This window comes from Panicum virgatum, chromosome 5K, assembly GCF_016808335.1.
Source record: "Panicum virgatum strain AP13 chromosome 5K, P.virgatum_v5, whole genome shotgun sequence".
NCBI classification, from domain to species: Eukaryota; Viridiplantae; Streptophyta; class Magnoliopsida; order Poales; family Poaceae; genus Panicum; species Panicum virgatum.
In genome coordinates, this window is record NC_053140.1 from 4,257,118 (window position 1) to 4,275,468 (window position 18,351).

General features: G+C 46.4%; 2 protein-coding genes across 2 annotated transcripts; both read right to left on the minus strand.

The window, feature by feature from the left end:
- Nucleotides 1-4,718: 4,718 nt before the first annotated feature.
- LOC120705757 (nuclear distribution protein nudF-like) lies at nt 4,719-9,568 on the minus strand. The gene is made up of 8 exons (XM_039990262.1): nt 9,282-9,568; nt 7,935-8,121; nt 7,687-7,778; nt 7,180-7,285; nt 6,089-6,297; nt 5,767-5,809; nt 5,352-5,608; nt 4,719-5,252 (listed from the first exon to the last, which is right to left on the minus strand). Exons 1-8 carry the CDS (start codon nt 9,440-9,442, stop codon nt 4,841-4,843), a joined length of 1,467 nt encoding a protein of 488 aa, XP_039846196.1. The 5' UTR covers nt 9,443-9,568; the 3' UTR covers nt 4,719-4,840.
- Nucleotides 9,569-11,115: 1,547 nt separating this feature from the next.
- On the minus strand, nt 11,116-15,135 carry LOC120705758 (acyl transferase 9). Its single transcript, XM_039990263.1, has 2 exons — nt 14,572-15,135; nt 11,116-12,157 (listed from the first exon to the last, which is right to left on the minus strand). Exons 1-2 carry the CDS (start codon nt 14,995-14,997, stop codon nt 11,330-11,332), a joined length of 1,254 nt encoding a protein of 417 aa, XP_039846197.1. The 5' UTR covers nt 14,998-15,135; the 3' UTR covers nt 11,116-11,329.
- Nucleotides 15,136-18,351: the final 3,216 nt, after the last annotated feature.

Sequence of the window (18,351 nt, forward strand, 5' to 3'; positions counted from 1 at the left end):
CCTGATGTTTGCCTCATCAATGACAGACATACAGGTCTTCTAGCAGCAATAAGGCAACTACATGAAGGAAGTCGAGGACAATCTCCTCTATGGCCAGATGTTGTGAGTAGGTGGTTCATAAGACATATGGGTGCAAACTTTTATGAGCGCTTCAAGAATAAGGAACTTATTAATTTGTTCAAGAGGTTGTGCACTCAGAATCAGCAGCGGAAGTTTGATGCATTATGGCAGGTGCTAGATAACATGTGCGCCGAGCTGCTAAAGGAACAGGCATCAACCTCCAGCCGGAGACGTTCCGGCGGCGGACCTTTCACACAGTGGATTAAGGATGCACCTAAGGAGAAGTGGTCAATTCTATACGACACTGGTGGTCGTCGATATGGGATCGAGACAACCAACCACGCAGAGTGTTACAATATGGTAATGCGTCATGTTCGTGGATTTCCTCTTGTTGGCATAGTTGAGTTCATCATGTACGGATGCACAAGGTACTTCAGAGAGCGGTACCAGGCAGCTGCTGTCTTACTTAATAATCCAGGAGTGATTTTTTATAATAGGGTCACTAATTACATGAAAGAAAAAATTGAAAAGGCTCAATATCACAGAGTGGTCTCCATGGGCACAAAGGATCAAAGGTTTGAGGTTTCATGCAAGGATATGGCAGGGCAGGGTATCCGCAGACAAAGGGCCGTTCAGGATTGCTCGATAACGCCGGAAGGAAAGGTTTTTTGCAGATACAAGAAGCCACGGCTTCTTCACTTACCATGCTCCCATGTCATTGCGTCATGTTCAGAATCTGAGTTGGATCTTGGGGTTTTTATTTCAGAATATTACAGAAAAGAAATCGCTGTGCACACTTGGGGCCATGAGATATATGGCATAGGCAGTCTGGAATCATTCACTACACCAAATATCTCTCCAATATACATTCCCAATCCAGATGCTAGGAGAGGGGTAGGTCGACGGCAGACACTTCGTATCCGTAACGGAATGGATGAGTCTGAGGCAGGAAAGAAGAAAAAACGATGCAGCATGTGTGGAGCAGATGGTCACACTTACAAAAAGTGCCATAAAATGAAGAAGATAATGCTGGTGCTGAGGTTGGGCCTTCTGGAAATCCCACCGATGGATTGCTTCCGGATTTTGGAGCCTGTCGCGTCTAGATTTCGTTATGTGTGCATATATATTTGAACCAGATGTATGGATATGTATTCCTACCTATATGTGATAATTACATTTCGTTATGTATAGATATTTATTTGCACCAGATTGTAGCATGTAATATTACGAAGATATTTGTGTAGTAAGATTTCTTGGTTGCAGTTCTAAATGTGTAGGTTGGTTCAATTAGATTGCTCACTGAATGTAGTGTACTGAAAATAGAAAGGTAGTTACGAATCATAAATTTTCGATTTGTAATACAGTTTTGTAAACAATGCTACGATTACAAAGCAGAGGTCTAAAGCGTTCGTACTACTTGAACAATGAAAAGCATGGCATGTGCAACACGATAACCTCGTGTTGTGAGTAAACCTAACATGCCTTAGGAAATGTAAAATGCCGGGATTACATGGTGGTGCTTTACTGAGTGCACCGAGAATATTTTCCCTTCCTAACAGCTTCAGACACTGCTTCCTTAGCACGGCGGGCCCTCTCTCGCTTCCTCTCCCTATCAGTTTCACGTTCCTCTGCCTTCTGGCGTTCCACTTCTGCAATCCTCTTCTGAATCTCTTTCTGGTTTTTCTTGCGCTTCTCCTCCATCTGTTATTCATATAGCATTCATTGCCACCTTTGTGCAGCCCACCTTGCTTGACGCTCCACGTGGTCCTTATCCTGCTGAGATTGCTCGGTGTCTAACCACTGCACGAAATCACATAGAGGCGGTGGAGTCTTTCCCCCAAATCATGTTAGAAATCATTACTAGATCTGAAAGTGACAAACTCTGATAGTGTTTTGTAGTACCTTTGCTCGGTCCTTGCCGTAATGCTTGGGCGGGTCGTACTCGTAATTCTCGCACATGAAGAACCTCTTGCCAAAATCGTCCCCCAAAACCCTTGATTTCATTAGTTTGCACAAGGATCCGCAAAAACACATAGGCACCTGGACTCCTTGGGGGATTGTTTCCGTCACCTTACTCCATGGAATGTAGATGGATCCTGAGGATGTCATGGTGTTGAGCCCTGGCAATCACAAGTGAGCAATCAGATTGCTAATATACTATATCAACGCTAATCATTATCAGTAACTACACCTAAATGTACCACTAATCACTCCTAATAATAATTAAATTGATTGCTAAACTACTGTTTCAACAAAATACTTTCTACAATTTTCTAACATTTTCTAAAAAAATTTAATATTATCTTCCAATTTTTAAGACTTTCTAATACTTCTCTAATAATTTTCTAGTACTTTCTAATACTTAATCTAACACTAAATGTACTGTATCAACGCTAATCATTACAAGTAACTGCACCTAAATGTACTACTAATCACTCCTAACAATAATTAAAATGATTGCTAATATATTGTTTCAACAAAAATAATTACAACATAATCTATTTGTAAAGCGTAGAAGAATTTTGGTTACCTGCAGTCGCCGGCTCGAAAATCCGACAGGGCTTCGCCTCTCTCCCTCTTTTTTCTTGGTTTCTGGAATTTTAGTGATGCAAATGAGGGGTGGGGGACCAGCCAACTCTTATATAAGGATGGGAGAGCCGGTCGCCCTGCAACCGGGCGGCCTGGGGGCCGGCCGCCCCGCTGCCGGGCGACCGGCCCCTAGGGACCTACGCGCAAATATTTTCGTAAAAGTTTTTGCACAAAAACTCCTGCCGCCTGGCAGCGGGGCGGCCGGGGTATATTCCTGTAAATTTGGAAAACGAAAATATATTTTTGTAAAAAATAAAAATAAAAAAATAAAAAAAACCGCGCCGGAGAAGAACCAAACCAGAGACCATCGCATCAGACATTCCTGTGGGCTGGGCTGCGGACCAAACAGCCCTGCAAAACCTGCGAGGGGTCTGGGTCCTCTCTGATTTGTTGTTGCATGCCTATTTTGTCATGTACAATGCGGAGCTAGGATCAACGTGCCCATGACGACCATGAGTGCTCTCGCTGCAGAAATATGCCGTAGCCTTTGTTGCCTTGTGCTGTTGGGCACAGGATTCCTTTTGGATAAAGAGGCAGGTGACGATGAGCCTTTCTGGCCTTCTGGGTATCAACAACATACTTACTTTGGAGCTGATTTTAAAAAATACTTTGAAACTGATTGTGTTTGCATTTTTATTTAATTTATTTTCTGTGGAAATTTTCTGATTGTTCCATGAAGCTTTGGAGTTGCAGGCATAAACAAACAGCAAGGCAGAAGCGCAATACCTGAAACATTATCCTTGCGATCTCCAAAGCAACGAACACAAACAAAGCGGTATGATGATCAACACCCGCGGCGCCCATGGTAATGTAACCTCTGGTATAGCTTGCTGCAGCATCCTGCACGCATGATGCAAGCACGCCGGGCAACCAGCCCCAGCTGAAAAAGATGCTCACCTGAGTTGACGCACATATACTACATAGGCCAGGGGCAAGATAAACTTATTAATCTTCTCATAGAGAAGTAGAGAACACATATATTATATATAAAAATAAACTTGAGCCTTGACTTCGGTAATGATCCTGAGGTAAAAGCAATGTTCAATGCCTCTATTGACATCGAACTTGGAGATGGCTGCCTCACTTTGTTCTGGTCAGATCATTGGCTCGGCCAGAACTCACCCTGTCTGATCGCGCCTGAACTTTGCAACCTCGTCAGACCGAGGTTCAGGAACTCAAGGACAGTGGCGGAGGCGCTGAGCGACAAACGCTGGATTCAGGACATTACAGGGACCCTCACAGCTCAATCACTTTCTGAGTACCTTATCCTCTAGCAAATCATTGAAGCAGTTGAGCTGAGGGTGGGGGTCGAGGACATCATCCGGTGGAAGTGGACTACAGATGCTGCTTATTCTGCCCGATCAGCTTACCTAGCGTTTTTCCAAGGCACCATCCACTTTGAGGGAGCAAAGCCGATTTGGAAAACTTGGGCGCCATAGAAGGTGAAATTCTTTATGTGGTTGGCAGTCAGACAGCGCATCTAGACCTCGGACAGGAGACGCCATCGTGGGCTGACGAGCGATGCAACGTGCCGGCTGTGCGACCAAGAAGAGGAGACGGCTGACCATCTGCTCTGCACCTGCAGCTTTAGCCGGCAGGTTTGGCATACCCTGCTCTCAGTTCTTGGGATCCAAAACTCGCCGTCTCCTGCCGGCCTCAACTTTTTGGAGTGGTGGCTCCTCCTGCGGCAAGGGCTGTTGAAAGAACATAAGAAGGGGCTAGACACTGCTGTAATGCTAGTGTCTTGGATGATTTGGAAAGAGCACAACGCCAGGGTCTTCAATGGCACCCAGCAGAGCTTGAGTTCGCTTGTTCAAGGAATTCTCGAAGAGGGAAGCAATTGGATTCGAGCTGGTGCAAGCAAAGCTTGCGGGGTAGGTTGGCCTCACCAGTTGAGAACAAGTAGTTTTGTTCCTGCCTAGGCTGCTTTTTCATGAGCCTCTTGTTTGTATTGTAGTGTCGTATAGTCTTATTCTTGCTTGTTGAGGTGTGCGTGCGCCCCTTATAGCCCGCGTTGTAAAAAACTCATTTCTTTTCTTCTTAATGGAATGATTCGTAGCTCTCCTACATATTCTCGAAAAAAAAAAACTTGAAGAATCACGCTCCTTTACAAATATTTCTCTCCTGTCTTTGCTCTTTACAACTGCTGGTAGCAAAACTGAAAGCTCCTGCGAGATGCAGCTTAACTAAATTAATAATAGCCTTCGTCCTCGCTATCATCGTCGTTTTCACCGAATTGACGGGGCCTCCAGAACCTGGAAGCCTCCTCGCCAGCTGAAGGTGCGGGGGCGGAAGACCTCAGAAAGTCCCGGTAATGCAACACGCTGCCTTCCGGAGAGCTGCCCGCCATGACCATCCTGCACCCGTCCACAGCCATGGATGACACTGTGATTCTCCCCCCGGACCTTGCAGGCTCGCCACAGCTTAATGTGTTCAACAGTTCGCCTGTTTGCGTTTCCCAGACATGGACCTGGCCGTGTGATGCCACTCCCGTCACCACCTTGTACGGGTCCAAATGAAGCAACGTCACTGGGCCGTCAGATTGCATTTCCGTCACTGTGTTTGGGAGTTCTTGAGCCTTACGGATGTCCCACAGAAGAGCCCTGGTCAACAAACAACAATTAGTAATTTAGGTTTAACGCCCTTGGTCAAATTAGAAGGAAAAAAGAAGAGCATTGGTTGCAAGGATTTTGTATTATTACTTGTCTTTCGTGCCGGTACATATTAACCATTCAGATGGCAGCATCTCACAAGAAAGTATTCTGTGGTCATCGAGTGCAAGAACCGAAGCCTTCTTCATTGTCCGCAAGTCAATCGCTGTCACTTCAGATCCAGTGGCCATGTAGCAAAGGGATTCATGGCACTTCATTGCAATTGGTGGGCCGCTTGAGTTGATGTGAGTACTGCCTACACATGATGATGAACCACTGGAAGGAGCCACTGTGTCCCAAACTTTAACCTGATACGAAATATATATCAACATGAAAAGAATGTAAAATGATTCCTAACCAAAAGGACTTTGTAAAGAGCAGAAGAGATTTTCGCAGACAAATTAAGGTTCCGGTATACTTTTTCTTATTGTGGTTTACCAGATATTTGTTACAGATGTTCCATTACCTTTGAATCTTTGGAACTGCTCACCAACAGGGAGGACTTATGCCTGCAGAGAAATAGACGGGAAAAGGGGTTAAACTAAGAAATTGTTCTAATGATGATTTTAAGATGCCATAACATAGCATGAGTAGTGCCCCCCCCCCCCCCCCCCCCTCTATAAAAAACAGGTACATGAAGCTGTGCAAAGTGAGAAATATAGGCTGCAACTACAGTGAGAATCGAATTAAATGAAACCATTATTTGAGCGACACAGGTGCCAGAATATGGAAGTCGGGGTAACAGCATAATATGAACAGCAGCGTTAAGATACTTTGACAGTACATACCGAGCAACGGATAAAAATGACAGTGCCTTTTCATGGCCATGAAATGTTGCTATTAGAGGGCGATTTTTTGCCCTCGTACTCATAGACCATAGGCGAACAGTGCAGTCCTCCCCTCCACTTGCAAGTACTTTAGATTCACCGTCCACAAGCAATTTATCAGCCAGAGCAGTGACAGGTGCCAAATGGCCCTTGTAACAGCGAGAGTGGCTCTACATATAAAAATGTTGAAAACAACTCATAACATCAGTTTCTGCGTCCAATGAAGATAAACCTGCCTAAAAGGCATGTATGCTATGCACTGATATCAAAGGACAAGGCTTTTTGTAAAATCAAATAGAAAAGCTCGCGATCAACCAATCATGAAGGCCTACATTTGTATATCACATTACAATGGGCAAAACTTTCATCAGAGGGGGTGAAACCCATATCAGATGCTAAGAGTGGAACAGATGCAAATTGATCCCATTTAATAAAGTTTTCGAGAAAAATGCACCAAAGGTCCCTAAACTATTAATATGTATATCTTCGCCCCTGAACTTACTTTCAATTCATTCAAAGTCCAAACATCTCTATTCAGTGCTGATCTGCCTATTTGGCATCTACATGGAACCTGATTTTTCCAACTCATACTATCATCGTTGAGCCCCACGCCCCCACATTGAAACAATTAAAAGAAAATTACATGAGGACCCATGTCATCCCCTAACATCTTCCTCCCCCATTCTCTCTCGGTGGTCCAGACGAGAGCTCCAAATGGGTCATGGAGGGTGAAGAGAGCCATGACCACATAGGCAGGCATATGCTAATTACTGATACTGGGACCTCGAGTGACACTGACACAATTAACAAGTTAGGGGAGCTAAATATGCAAATTTAAGTTTAGGGACTCAAGTGACACCAAAGAACAAGTTTCAGGACCACTGGTGCACTTCAAGGTTTCTAACCAAAGAGGGTTTTTATGTTGTGATACTTTCATTCTGGAGATATCCCCACAAAGCAGGTAAAAAATTGCAGATGTTCATATGCAAATGACCATGATGTAGGCAAGGACAGCAGCATCAACAGGGTACGGTAATGCTGAAATGAGGTACCTTCCAACAGAGACGGATTGTTCTATCTGTGCTTGAAGTGACTAATGCCTTTTCATTTTTTTGTGTATCATTTCGAAACAGTGGAGTATCACTCAGTGAAAATAACCTGCACAGTCAACAAAGAATACTTTAGAAATTTCAAGTGCTGCTATTTGAGTTGTTAAAGAGGTGGGCATAAGGAGCACACTGGCAATGCATCATGCACAGTACCATTGTTGTAGCGCAGAAAGATGGAAATTTTTTGGGAATCATGATTCAGGAAAATGACCCAAGTATAAACATAAGTATAAGACAGTAAAAGATAGAAGTTTTACTCTCTCCATCATTATTTTTGGGATTAAACTAGAAATAAAATCAAGGGGTTAATTGGCAACCCTTAATCTTCGCAAGATGAAGCATAGTATGATAACGCAAGACTTAGGTGAGAATAAATGCAGCTTTACATAAACTGTCCTGAATTTTCAACAGATAGCTAACCATAGAAAAAGTTATTTGTTTTACAGTTACCTCATACAAGTGATCCTTGCACCATGATTTCTGTGGGTCTCCACCACTTCAGCGTCTGGCCAATCTACACTGAGTTTTTTGGCTACTAGACCCTGCACAGAAAAAACTACATGTCAACGATATGGAGCTCTCCTGCGTGTTCAAGAGAAAGAAAAAAAAAGTATTGATACTACAAAAATCCCAACTGCTTAAGAGAAAGAATAGACATCCTCAATAAAAGAATAATAGATATTAATACTTGTACTCACTTGACACACCCAGATGGAGTTCCTATCCAGCATTAGATGGCTGGGTGTAGCTTCCGCAGGATTTAAGTGATAAATAGCTGATAAGGGATCATCAAATTTCATTTGACATACTTCAGTGTGCCTACGTTTGTATAGTTCTCTGAGCCCCAAAGCTCCACATGGCACTTCCTCAAATGGCCATTGATCCCTGAATGTTTAAACAATTACATGAAAGAAAAATTAATTAGATTATAAGATGAACATATCATTTTTTACAACAACAACAAAGTCTTTTTATTCCCAACCAAGTTTTTGGGTAGGCAAGAGATGAGACCAAACAAGACAAACAATCAAGGTATAAAAGTATAAAGAGGTATGCATAGATTGATTTGTTAGGTGTAATGCACCCAGCGATTTCCTTATCAATATATGTCACTATCAAATTTCATGTATACATTAAAAACAATATCATGGATTCATGTGTGTAGACTTTAAAAGTAACATATCAACTCCATGGACAGAATTACTTAATCCATTTGAAGCTGCTCACTGCTATTCGAAGCTTCAACATCCTAGTTTATAAACATGGAAGATAGCATTTCTTCCCATCATTAGAATTTTGCAATAAAATGCAGGTCATTGCTGAAAGACACCGGAAAAACTGATCCTGTGCTGAACATCTCAAAATTGTATATGTTTGCTGGAGACCACAGTAATTCTCTAGCTTCCAGGAGAAAAGATCATGCCTTGTGGCAAAATTTGCCGGATTGGGCAAAACAGAATTCCGACTTAGTTACCCAAAGAAGATAATGCTAATCTGAAATAAATCACAAGCTTGGCCAGGATGAACTTCACGGTCTCTTTTTGAAGAAAAACTGAAAAAGTTAACACAGTCTCTGAATCGAAACAAAAGCAAATGGAATTAGAAGATTTTCCCGCTACAACTAATGAACATCCAGAACCCAAACTACTACTCGTCCAAGATTGTGCCTTCCTATGCCCAGCTGCCGCCGCCCACCAGAACAATATATGTTCGAAAACCCCTTTATTAACCAAAGGACCAAGCACATTTAGTCCCAATCCAACCAGTATCAGCACACGTAATTCCTCTGCAAGCAAATGTTTCCCAAATTTTTATTATCCCCATCTTAAATCGCATCCACGACATAACTCGATAGCTTCGGCCCGGTAAGTAAAAATATCGCTGCCCAAGTTTCCACCCTGCACCATCTCCAAATCCTGACCACGCCGCATACCGATTGCTGCCTAAACTTTGCCCCAGGTGAAGGCAAGCGCGTAACGAGATAGTACCAACGCGTGACGAATTCCAAATCTGGAACCATACGAGCCTGGAGTTAGAGTAACGACCTGAAGAGGCGGTACCAGACGGCGTCGCCGTAGGCGGCGGCGCGCAGGGGCCGGCAGGCCATGGCGAGGCTGGCGACGTCGCGGGCACCGAGGTAGCCGGCGCAGTGGGCCAGCACGTCGCCATCGAGGTCAGCGAGCGTCCGCACCGGCGGCGCCGACATCGCTGTCGCGGGCGACGAGAACCCTATGGCCAAACGGCGGTGGCCATAGTGCCGGGCCGCACGGCGAAGAGGAGGGACGGCTCAGAAGTGGAATTTGTTTCGTTTTCTAGTTCGCCTAAAATAAACGAGCGAAATCACGAGATCGAGAAGCTTCTCTGTCTCACCCTCTTTCCTGGGGCATATAAACTGAGGTAATATATAAACTCTAATATTTTTTTCAAAAAAATGCAAATAAATTAAAATGGTATTTTAAAAATGAGAAGTCAATTCGAGATTGGACCACTAATACTAGTTCGAAAAAACTCGAATTTTTTATTTTTTTAATACGATTGTTTATGGTAATTGCAGAATAATACTTCAGATTTGATAAATTTCAAAAATAGGTCATGATCATTTGTGCAGCAGACGAAATCTCAATTTTCATCCGTCAATTTCGTCTAGCCATTCCAAGAAATTTAGTTTACTTTATTTTTTTTCAATTTAGATCTATTTTATGCTATTTTGAACATTCATCACAGTTCAGTTATTATTTTTGCATACAAACTTCTCGACCAATACGTTGATTGATCATGCAGACGAAAGACATTTCATATAGTTTTTTTCTGACAGTGCACTTGTTACTTTGTATGATTTTTACATTCAGGAACATGAAGTTCATGTTTTCCAATTGGAATTTGAATAGGTTGATAATGTTTTGCCAAAAATGCATTTTTTCGATGAATGTTCAAAACAGCATAAAAAAACTAAATTGAAAAAATAAAGCAAACTAAATTTTATCGATGGATTTCATCTACTCGGTGGATGAAAATTGAGATTTCATCCACTGGATAGATGAAATTATAAATTTATCATAGGAAATTATAATAAATTACAATTTTCATGGACAAAAATACAAATTTCGTCTAATGATTGGCCGAAAATTGTTTTTGTCCATCCGGTGGACGAAATTTTCGTCTCCTAGGCAGACTATCGTGACCTATTTTTGAAATTTATAATATCTGAAGTATTATTCTGTAATTATAGTAAAAAATTGTATTAAAAAAATAAAAAACTCGAAAAAAATCAGTTGAAGCACTACATCATACAAGGGGAAATATGGAGAAATTCATAAAAGTTAAAACTGGTTAATTTGGGTACGATAAACAAGATAAAGGGTGTAAGATAGGGATTTGGGTAGGGATGAGCTAATCCCAGATCTGTCTTAAAAATATAAGACCTTTAGGATGATTTAATAGTTTAAACATATATATAGTTAAAAATGAGTATTACATCAGTACCATCAATGGAAACATCTCTAACAGAAAAAGGTTGTTTGGCCGCTTTTGTTTTACGCTCTCAAACTAAAGTGAGAGAGGAGCCATGATTTCTTTAGATTTCTATCATATTATATTCGATTTTTTAACAATTATTAGATCAGCATATAAAAAGTCACGTAGCCATGAAAATTGAGAGAGGAGAAACTTTTAGGCGATTGGAAATTACGGAAGTTGCTATAAATGAGAGGAGAAAATAAATGAACGTGAAAATATTTTGAGCTTTGGATTGACTCTCTCTCCATTCTCTCTAAAAATTCTTTATTTTTTCGGAAACATGCAATACATGTATTTCTTAGCATTTAGTTAAGAGAAGAAGTTTATTTTGAAAAAAAGATAAGGGGAGGAAAGGCCATCAGATAATCAAATTGACAGTATACCTCTTATTGTCTCATACCAAATGGTACAAAAGATCGAATTTGCTGTCTAAAGTAGTATTAACGAAGATAATGTGACAAATAAATACAACCAAAAGTAACAACAGCATTAACCAAACAGAGGCATCTTTTGCGTCACCATTCATCTCCCTGCAGTCAAGTTTTGCCATTTCATCAGCTATAAAAAGGAAAGAAGTTCAGGGCAGGTCTGCCTTCATGCCACGAACGAACTCCTCGGAATGCTCCTTGGTGACGCAGCTGGCGAGCATCCGCGTGCCGTCGAGCGGCAGCGGCGCCTTAAGGATGACGACGGAGGCGATGAAGTCATTGTTCACCAGCGGGCCGGCGAACACCGGCGGGCCGAAGCCGTAGTCCGCCTCCGAGAACCCGAGCTTGCTCCAGTCCGAGACGTAGATGGACTCGTAGTTGAAGGTCATCTGGAACGGGTCCTGGTCGGTCTCCTCCTTGGCGAACTGGAAGAACTCCACGGCCATCCTGTCCTTGGCCTGCCGGATCATGTCCACGACCTCCATGATGGACGAGCCGAGCACCTTCTCAGCCGGCGCGGACATCTTCACCGGGAAGATGGAGTTGCCGTAGTACCCCCTGTCAAGCTTGAGCAGGTGCCGGACGCTGGCGAAGAAGCAGAGCTTGACCTCGGCGTTGGGCTCCAGGTTCAGCGCCCGGGTGCGGCACTGCCAGAGCTTGGCCGTGAGCACGTCGAAGCCCGAGCAGAACTTGCCGCTGTGCTCCTTGTACTGCTTCTTGAGGCCGTCGATGTAGCCGGTGGGGAAGTCGAGGACGATGTAGTCCAGCGCCAGCACGGGGAGCTCCGGGAGCGGGCCGGGCTTGATCTTGGGGTTGGGGAACTTCTCACGGTCCCAGACGGGCTTCACCTTGGGCTCCGCGAGCCCCCGCGCCATGTCGCCGACGGCGTTGATGAACTGCGCGGCGCCCATGCCGTCCGCCGACGCGTGGTTGAACCGGAGCCCCATCACGAACCCGCCGCAGGTGAACTTGGTGATCTGAGACAATGCAAGAACGTCACTGAATTCAGCACTGCATTTCGAGCCAGAAAAATTCAGCACTGCATTACAAGCCGGAACAGGATGGCATGCTATCTAGTAGCTACTAGTCTCTACTCCAACAAACATCATGCAAATCCACACTTTGTTGGACATCGAGCGAGCATTGTTAATTGTTGGTTTGTTCAGTCATATTGTTCTGCAGATAAGTTAGCTTTGCTGAAAGAGACCAGCTTCAAATCTGAACCAAGAAAATCCATTGGCACTCTGTCTACTCCTTCCACGCCATGAGTGCACATGCCAAAGCCAAAGAATGATGGCGGTCATCACGCGGCGGCCAAGCACCACCCACAGCTGCAACCAACAGCACTAAAGAGAGTACTACAGTACTCGAGAAAGGTATCCACGAGCGGTCTACACACGTGACACGACACATCTCGTCTCCAACAACCCCTAGCAACCCTGTCGGTGGACGAAAGTACAAAAGCAGAGAAGAAGCCAAGAGCCTTGGCTCCAAAGCAACGCATCCACTACCACTAGCAGCTAGCTCGCACACCGCCCGCCGCTAGTATGTGGCAACGACAACAACTGGTCAGCTACTGGTCAAGAGCTAGCACGGCCAGTTCGGCACGCCTCCCCTCGGACCAGGCCGTGCAAACCGGGCGGGGAACGGAATGGAGCAGGCCAGCCGGCCAGCCCGGTGGTCCGTCTCGTCTCGTGGCCGTCGCTTTCGGTTCCGGCAACCAAGTCCGGCCGCCGTCTACGCAAACGCGGACCTGCCTACCAGCCCACCAAACTCCCCACCCGCGACGCCGCGCCGAGCAAGCCTGGAGTCGAAGCAAAGCCGCGCCGATGCTGGTGTCGCATTGCAAGGCCAGTGATGCCAGTGGCTTCCCGTCCGCGAGATGCTCGCAGACTGCCTTTGCTCGGTTGCCGCAAGCCTGCCTAGCTAACAGCCTAGCACTGGATCCTAGTTCTAGTGACAGTGTGAGCAGCTCGGACTGTGTTTAGATCCGTAAAAAAAGTGGTAAAAAAATCACATCAGAAACTATAGCACACTATAGCACTTTTTGTTTATTTGTGGTAATTGTTGTCCTACCATGACCTAACTACTCTCAAAAGATTCGTCTCGTCGTGTACATTAAAACTATGCAATTAGTTTTTTTATTTATCTACATTTAATATTATATGCATGAGGCAAAATATTTGATGTGATATATAAATAGTGAAATTTGGATAAAGAAATTTTGGAACTAAACACAGCCTCGGTTTCTCCGACGCGGCGCGCAGGTGAGAAATTTCGAGGTCATCTTTGCTGCCGGCGCCTGACCTGGGCAGTTCGTGGCGGTGGCGCCAGACCACGCGCGCACGACTGCACGGCCGTGTCCAGATCTGCCGGGGCACGATTCAGCGCGAGGCCATCCGCACGCCAACTGCGTGCGGCGGTGCGTGGGCGTTTCCGCGCGAAACAGAGCAATCTCCCACCAAACTCCAAGCCATTGGAAACTTCGAGCGGCGAACTAGGCGGCGGCGAGCGAAACCACTGTTCAAGCTAACCGTTGGTGACTAGCTATGTACAAAATAGCCCGCTAATAGCCCGCTCTTGTCTGCTATTAGTTTTTTAAGAGATTTCCTACTACGCTATACAATATTTGTCTGTTATAGGGGTTTTTTATAGGATTTAGTGATAATAAATATCCGCTAAAGATGTAACAAAAAAAATAAAAAATCAATATAAATAGGGTGGACCATAGACACCACAGGCACAGTTAGACAGTCAAGAGATGTGTCGAGTCTATTTTAGAATGTTAGACCAATGATGCTTCTAATTTTGTATATATTATGGACATATGGCTATGAAAAATTTGTTGAAATTGATTGCATTATTGATGTTATTGGCTACATTATGCATATTTTTTTACAAACTGCTAAATGGATAGCTCCGCTATAGTTTTCGATATAGCTCTTAGTTTTTTTGGAAGGGTTTCCGCTAAACTTGTTAGCCTGCGATTTTATACCTTGATGACTAGCCGTGCATCCCAATTTTTTTCCCAATCAAGTACTTGGTACTAGGAAATTTTTTGGAAGTGTGATCGTGAGACGGAGGTCAGGCAGCGTGTGGGACCCACGTGGCAGCCTCCTTAACCGTGGTCAACCTCCCCGACTTGGCGAATTCACCTCCCCTCCCCGGAGCCCTTTGACCTCTTCTCGAGCCTCTGCTCCCCGCTTCGCTTCGCTTCGCCTCGCCTCTCCTCCCCAGATCTACCGCCGGATCTGGCAAATCCCTCCCGCAAGCAACCGCAATCGGCCGGAGCCGACGCCACCCGCGCGTCGCGCGTGCTTCGCCTTCACGGATGAGCAGGGCGGGATCGGATAATCGCCTAATGGGATTGGACGGTTGGCTGGTGAGTTACCTGCATCATCATGATGGTGTTGTGCGGCTCGACGCCCCAGCGGTCGTCGCCGGGGTAGGGGACGAGGTCCTCCTTGGGCAGCAGCAGCGGGCGCTCCAGGAACCGCACGTCCTCGAGGCTGCAGTCCGCCTCGGCCTCCGCGAAGTAGACGCCGTCGGCGGTGCAGCGGATGGCGGGGCACCCGGGCTCCGCGCCCTCCACGATGCGCCCCGCCAGCGGGTAGAAGAAGGCCAGCGCCTTGCCCAGCGCCTCCCGGATCACGCCGGGCGCCGCGTCCGCGCCCGACCGGAAGATGTGCATCGACTCCACCAGGCCCCGGTGGGTCGGGTACCGGTCCACCCACGCCAGCGGCAGCGTCTCCTCCGGGGTCGCCGACGCCGGCTTCACCGGGCCCTCCGAGATCCGCGTCACCTTGAACCCCGCCATCTCCACCTCGCGCCGCCGCCGCCGCCGACGACGACGACTACTCCCCCTCTGCTCTGCTCTACCTCCTCTCGGGTCTCGGGCTTGTGTGGAGATGCTGCGGGAGGAGCTTGGAGCCTCGCTGAGCTTGAGCTGGCCTTAAATGGAGGAGGAGGAGCTGCCGAGCTAGCTGGTTCCCCTTGCAGCGGCCTGCGGGACTGCTCGGGGTGTGTGTCGCTGGCGAGCGGGGCCCGCGGGAGAGCGCGTTGCCAGTTCGGTGGCGGCGACGGCCGGGATCGGCCGCCGGATGGATGTTTGACGTACAGATGCCGCTTGCCGTCGAGGCAGAGGATGCGGTCGTCATCTGATCTGCTAGAATCTCGATGTGACAAATTATGGACGTGCTCGAGCAAATCCAGAGATCCCTTAAAAACTTCAAAAATCCAGGGATTGGTCATGTGCAAAGGTCGCTCTCCCACATGTTTCCATTATGAAATATAGACCAGATCAACATTTGATCGAGCCAGCTGAGTTTTTTTTACCCCCCAAAAGGTTGTAACAAATTGCACCGGCGCAAACCCGAAACGTACTCCTGCAGTTTGAGTGTTCATGCTTCCTGCGCCGACAGAGTCTTCGGGCAGTTTGGGCATTGGAAAAGGGGGCCCTCTCACGTCACGCTTTCACCTGCGTAGGAACCTTCCAATGGAGTTTCTTGTGTCTTTTGCTTTCTTTTTTAATCCGTGCGACGACGTAGAAAGAGGTGCTTCATTACTACTCCAGTATTATCTTGATTCTAAGTTGGATAGAGATGTCTAACCACCAGTACGACGGGTCACGGGTGTGCATATTTTACAAGACGATTGCAGGACTGATAATGCCACACACACACACACACACACACACACACACTAAAGGCTTCATTCCTTGCATAAGTGCTGTTCGAGTCGGATACACGAATAGATCAAAGTTTACAATCTACGCACACTGCAGTGGTCTCGGAAAGGAATAAACTACTCCAACAACTCAGCTCAAGTTGCATTTTTACGTCATCAACTTCTTTTTTGTTAAAAAAATAGTCAAAAAAAATCGTCGTGCGTGGTTCCGAAGAAGTGGGCAGCATGCATGCATAGCAGGACGAAAATGACATTTTTAATAAAGTTCGTTGCCAAACTCTGGTCAAATCTACAAATGGTCACTGGTTCGAGCCAGCAAATGGATGCAGAGAAAACTAGCAATAGCCCGAGAGAGTGCGTGCCCCGATGGAGACAACCTAACATAGAGTTGGCGCAGCCGCCCTCGTTTCATTTGTTGGAAGGATAAGCCGCATGTGCGGTAGCCAATAAGCTTAGATGCGCGCAGCAATATGGGCACTTGGCAGTCCACGCGAAGGTGACCTCTCGTGCTGTACCAGACCTGTCGGCGGCTGTGGGATCCATGGAAATGGAATTCTTTGGTATCCACTATCCAGCATGTGGAGTTGGTATGGTTCGGTACAGGCGGCATGTGTTCTGAATGCACGACCCTGATGAACACACTACGTAGGCGTAAATTCAGTAAGGCATGGGCCAGGTTCTCAGGTGACGACTCCATTGGTCTTGAGGCTTCGTCAGGGTGGGTAAAGTCGTCTTCTCAGATGATGTGGTCACGAAAACTGTAGCATGCATTGCAGATTAGGGTTTAATTAACTAGGTAGTTAGATGATGCTGGTCATTGCGACGTGCGCCCACGCGCATCGCATCCTGCCTTTAATTATCCGCTAATTGATAGCTAGCCACAAGCCACAGCCATTAGGTAACAGACATGGCACCCACTCACCATCGAAAGAAGCAACCACCCACATTGGCAGCATCAGCTTCCTCGTCCGTCTGTTCGGCTGGTACGTGCGCAGCCCTGCATCAACGTGGCCTAGTTGCAGCAGGAGCTATCAATCTCTCTGCAGGACAAGTTGAAGCCGTACGTGCTCGCCTTTCGGCAGGGCAACAGCAGTGCGCTAGCGCCGGGGAAGAGGAAAGCGAGCCATGCATGCACGCGCACGTACTGCACGGGATGTTTTGTTAATTTGCTGGTCCTAAACCTGCTGCTGGCTGCTAAGCGCCTAAGCCCAGATTGAGCTGTAAAGCAGCGTGCCAGGAGGGCGCGCATGCAGGAGGGGTCACAAGGACAGATCGAGCGAGACGCGAGTGAAGAGCAGGTTGTGGAGAGCAGGACGTACCATGTCCATGGATGGATGCGACGCACGCAGGCGCCAGACGTACGCTCTACGCTGCAAGCCTGCATGCACGGGATCGATGTTGACAGTCACACACACTGGAGGATGGGTGATGCGGTGCCTACTAGCTAGCACACTGATATGGCTGCTGGTTCTGGTTGCTGTTTCCCTTTCGTCTCTTTGCCTTCAGCGGGTGGATGCGTAATGCGTTGCCGATGTATCACCGGCAACGACCTGCGACATATTGGTCCTGGTATGGCTTTACGCCTTTATTCGCACGGATCGGAGATGGTTGCCCGATGAAATTAATCTGTGTCAATGTGGGTTGCTAGCTTGCTTTAGAAAATAAAGATGTTCTACTTCTACGGGTGCGCCTACTCATAGGGTAAGGAGCGGATCTAGCGGTGGTGCGGATGGGGCTCGAGCCCCCCTATTGTCTTCTATAGGCAATGGAGCTCCCCTTGAGCTCCCACCATTTTTGAGGAAGAAGGAACAGAAAGGGAGAGAAAGAAGAAGGGAAGGAGAGAGAAAGAAGAGGAAGAACGAGCTTCTCCTTGGCTCGTTAGCAGGCTCCGCCAGGGGGTTTAACAACTGAAAGGCCACATGAGAGCTCCATGGCGTCAGTTAAGTAGCATTATGTCTGTGTCTTACCGGCCGTCAGTCTGGCATTTTGCGATCGAGGAGTTAGCCGAGAGCCTGAAGACTGAATCATAAAACGGCCCATACCAAGCTGTAGCCTGAACGTCACTGTAGCGTCGGAGCTTCGTCTTCGTTGGAAGCTGGTTTCTGCGGTCCATCCCGATCCATGGTGGTTGGTGGTCCATAATGTCCCCAACATGGTTGATTACACGCCTATTTTAGGAGCTTACATATTAAGTGTAACCTCGAACACGTTCCTGATGGATGTTTGGGCGCTATGAATTTCCCACAAGAAGCTCAACTGTAAGGGCTCATTTATTTCGAAAAACGTACTAGGCTACCTTAGGAACTTTATGGGCGGCAGCCAGACGAGCTTTTGAATAAACTTCAAATTTCAACTAATAGACGCTAAAATTCTAAAACACAATCTCTTCTCTGCTTTGCGGCGGGGTGGCACAGGTAGGGGTGGTAATGGGTCATGACTCTAGTGGCCTCTTCACAGCACAACAAGGCTCTTAAATTATTTAGTT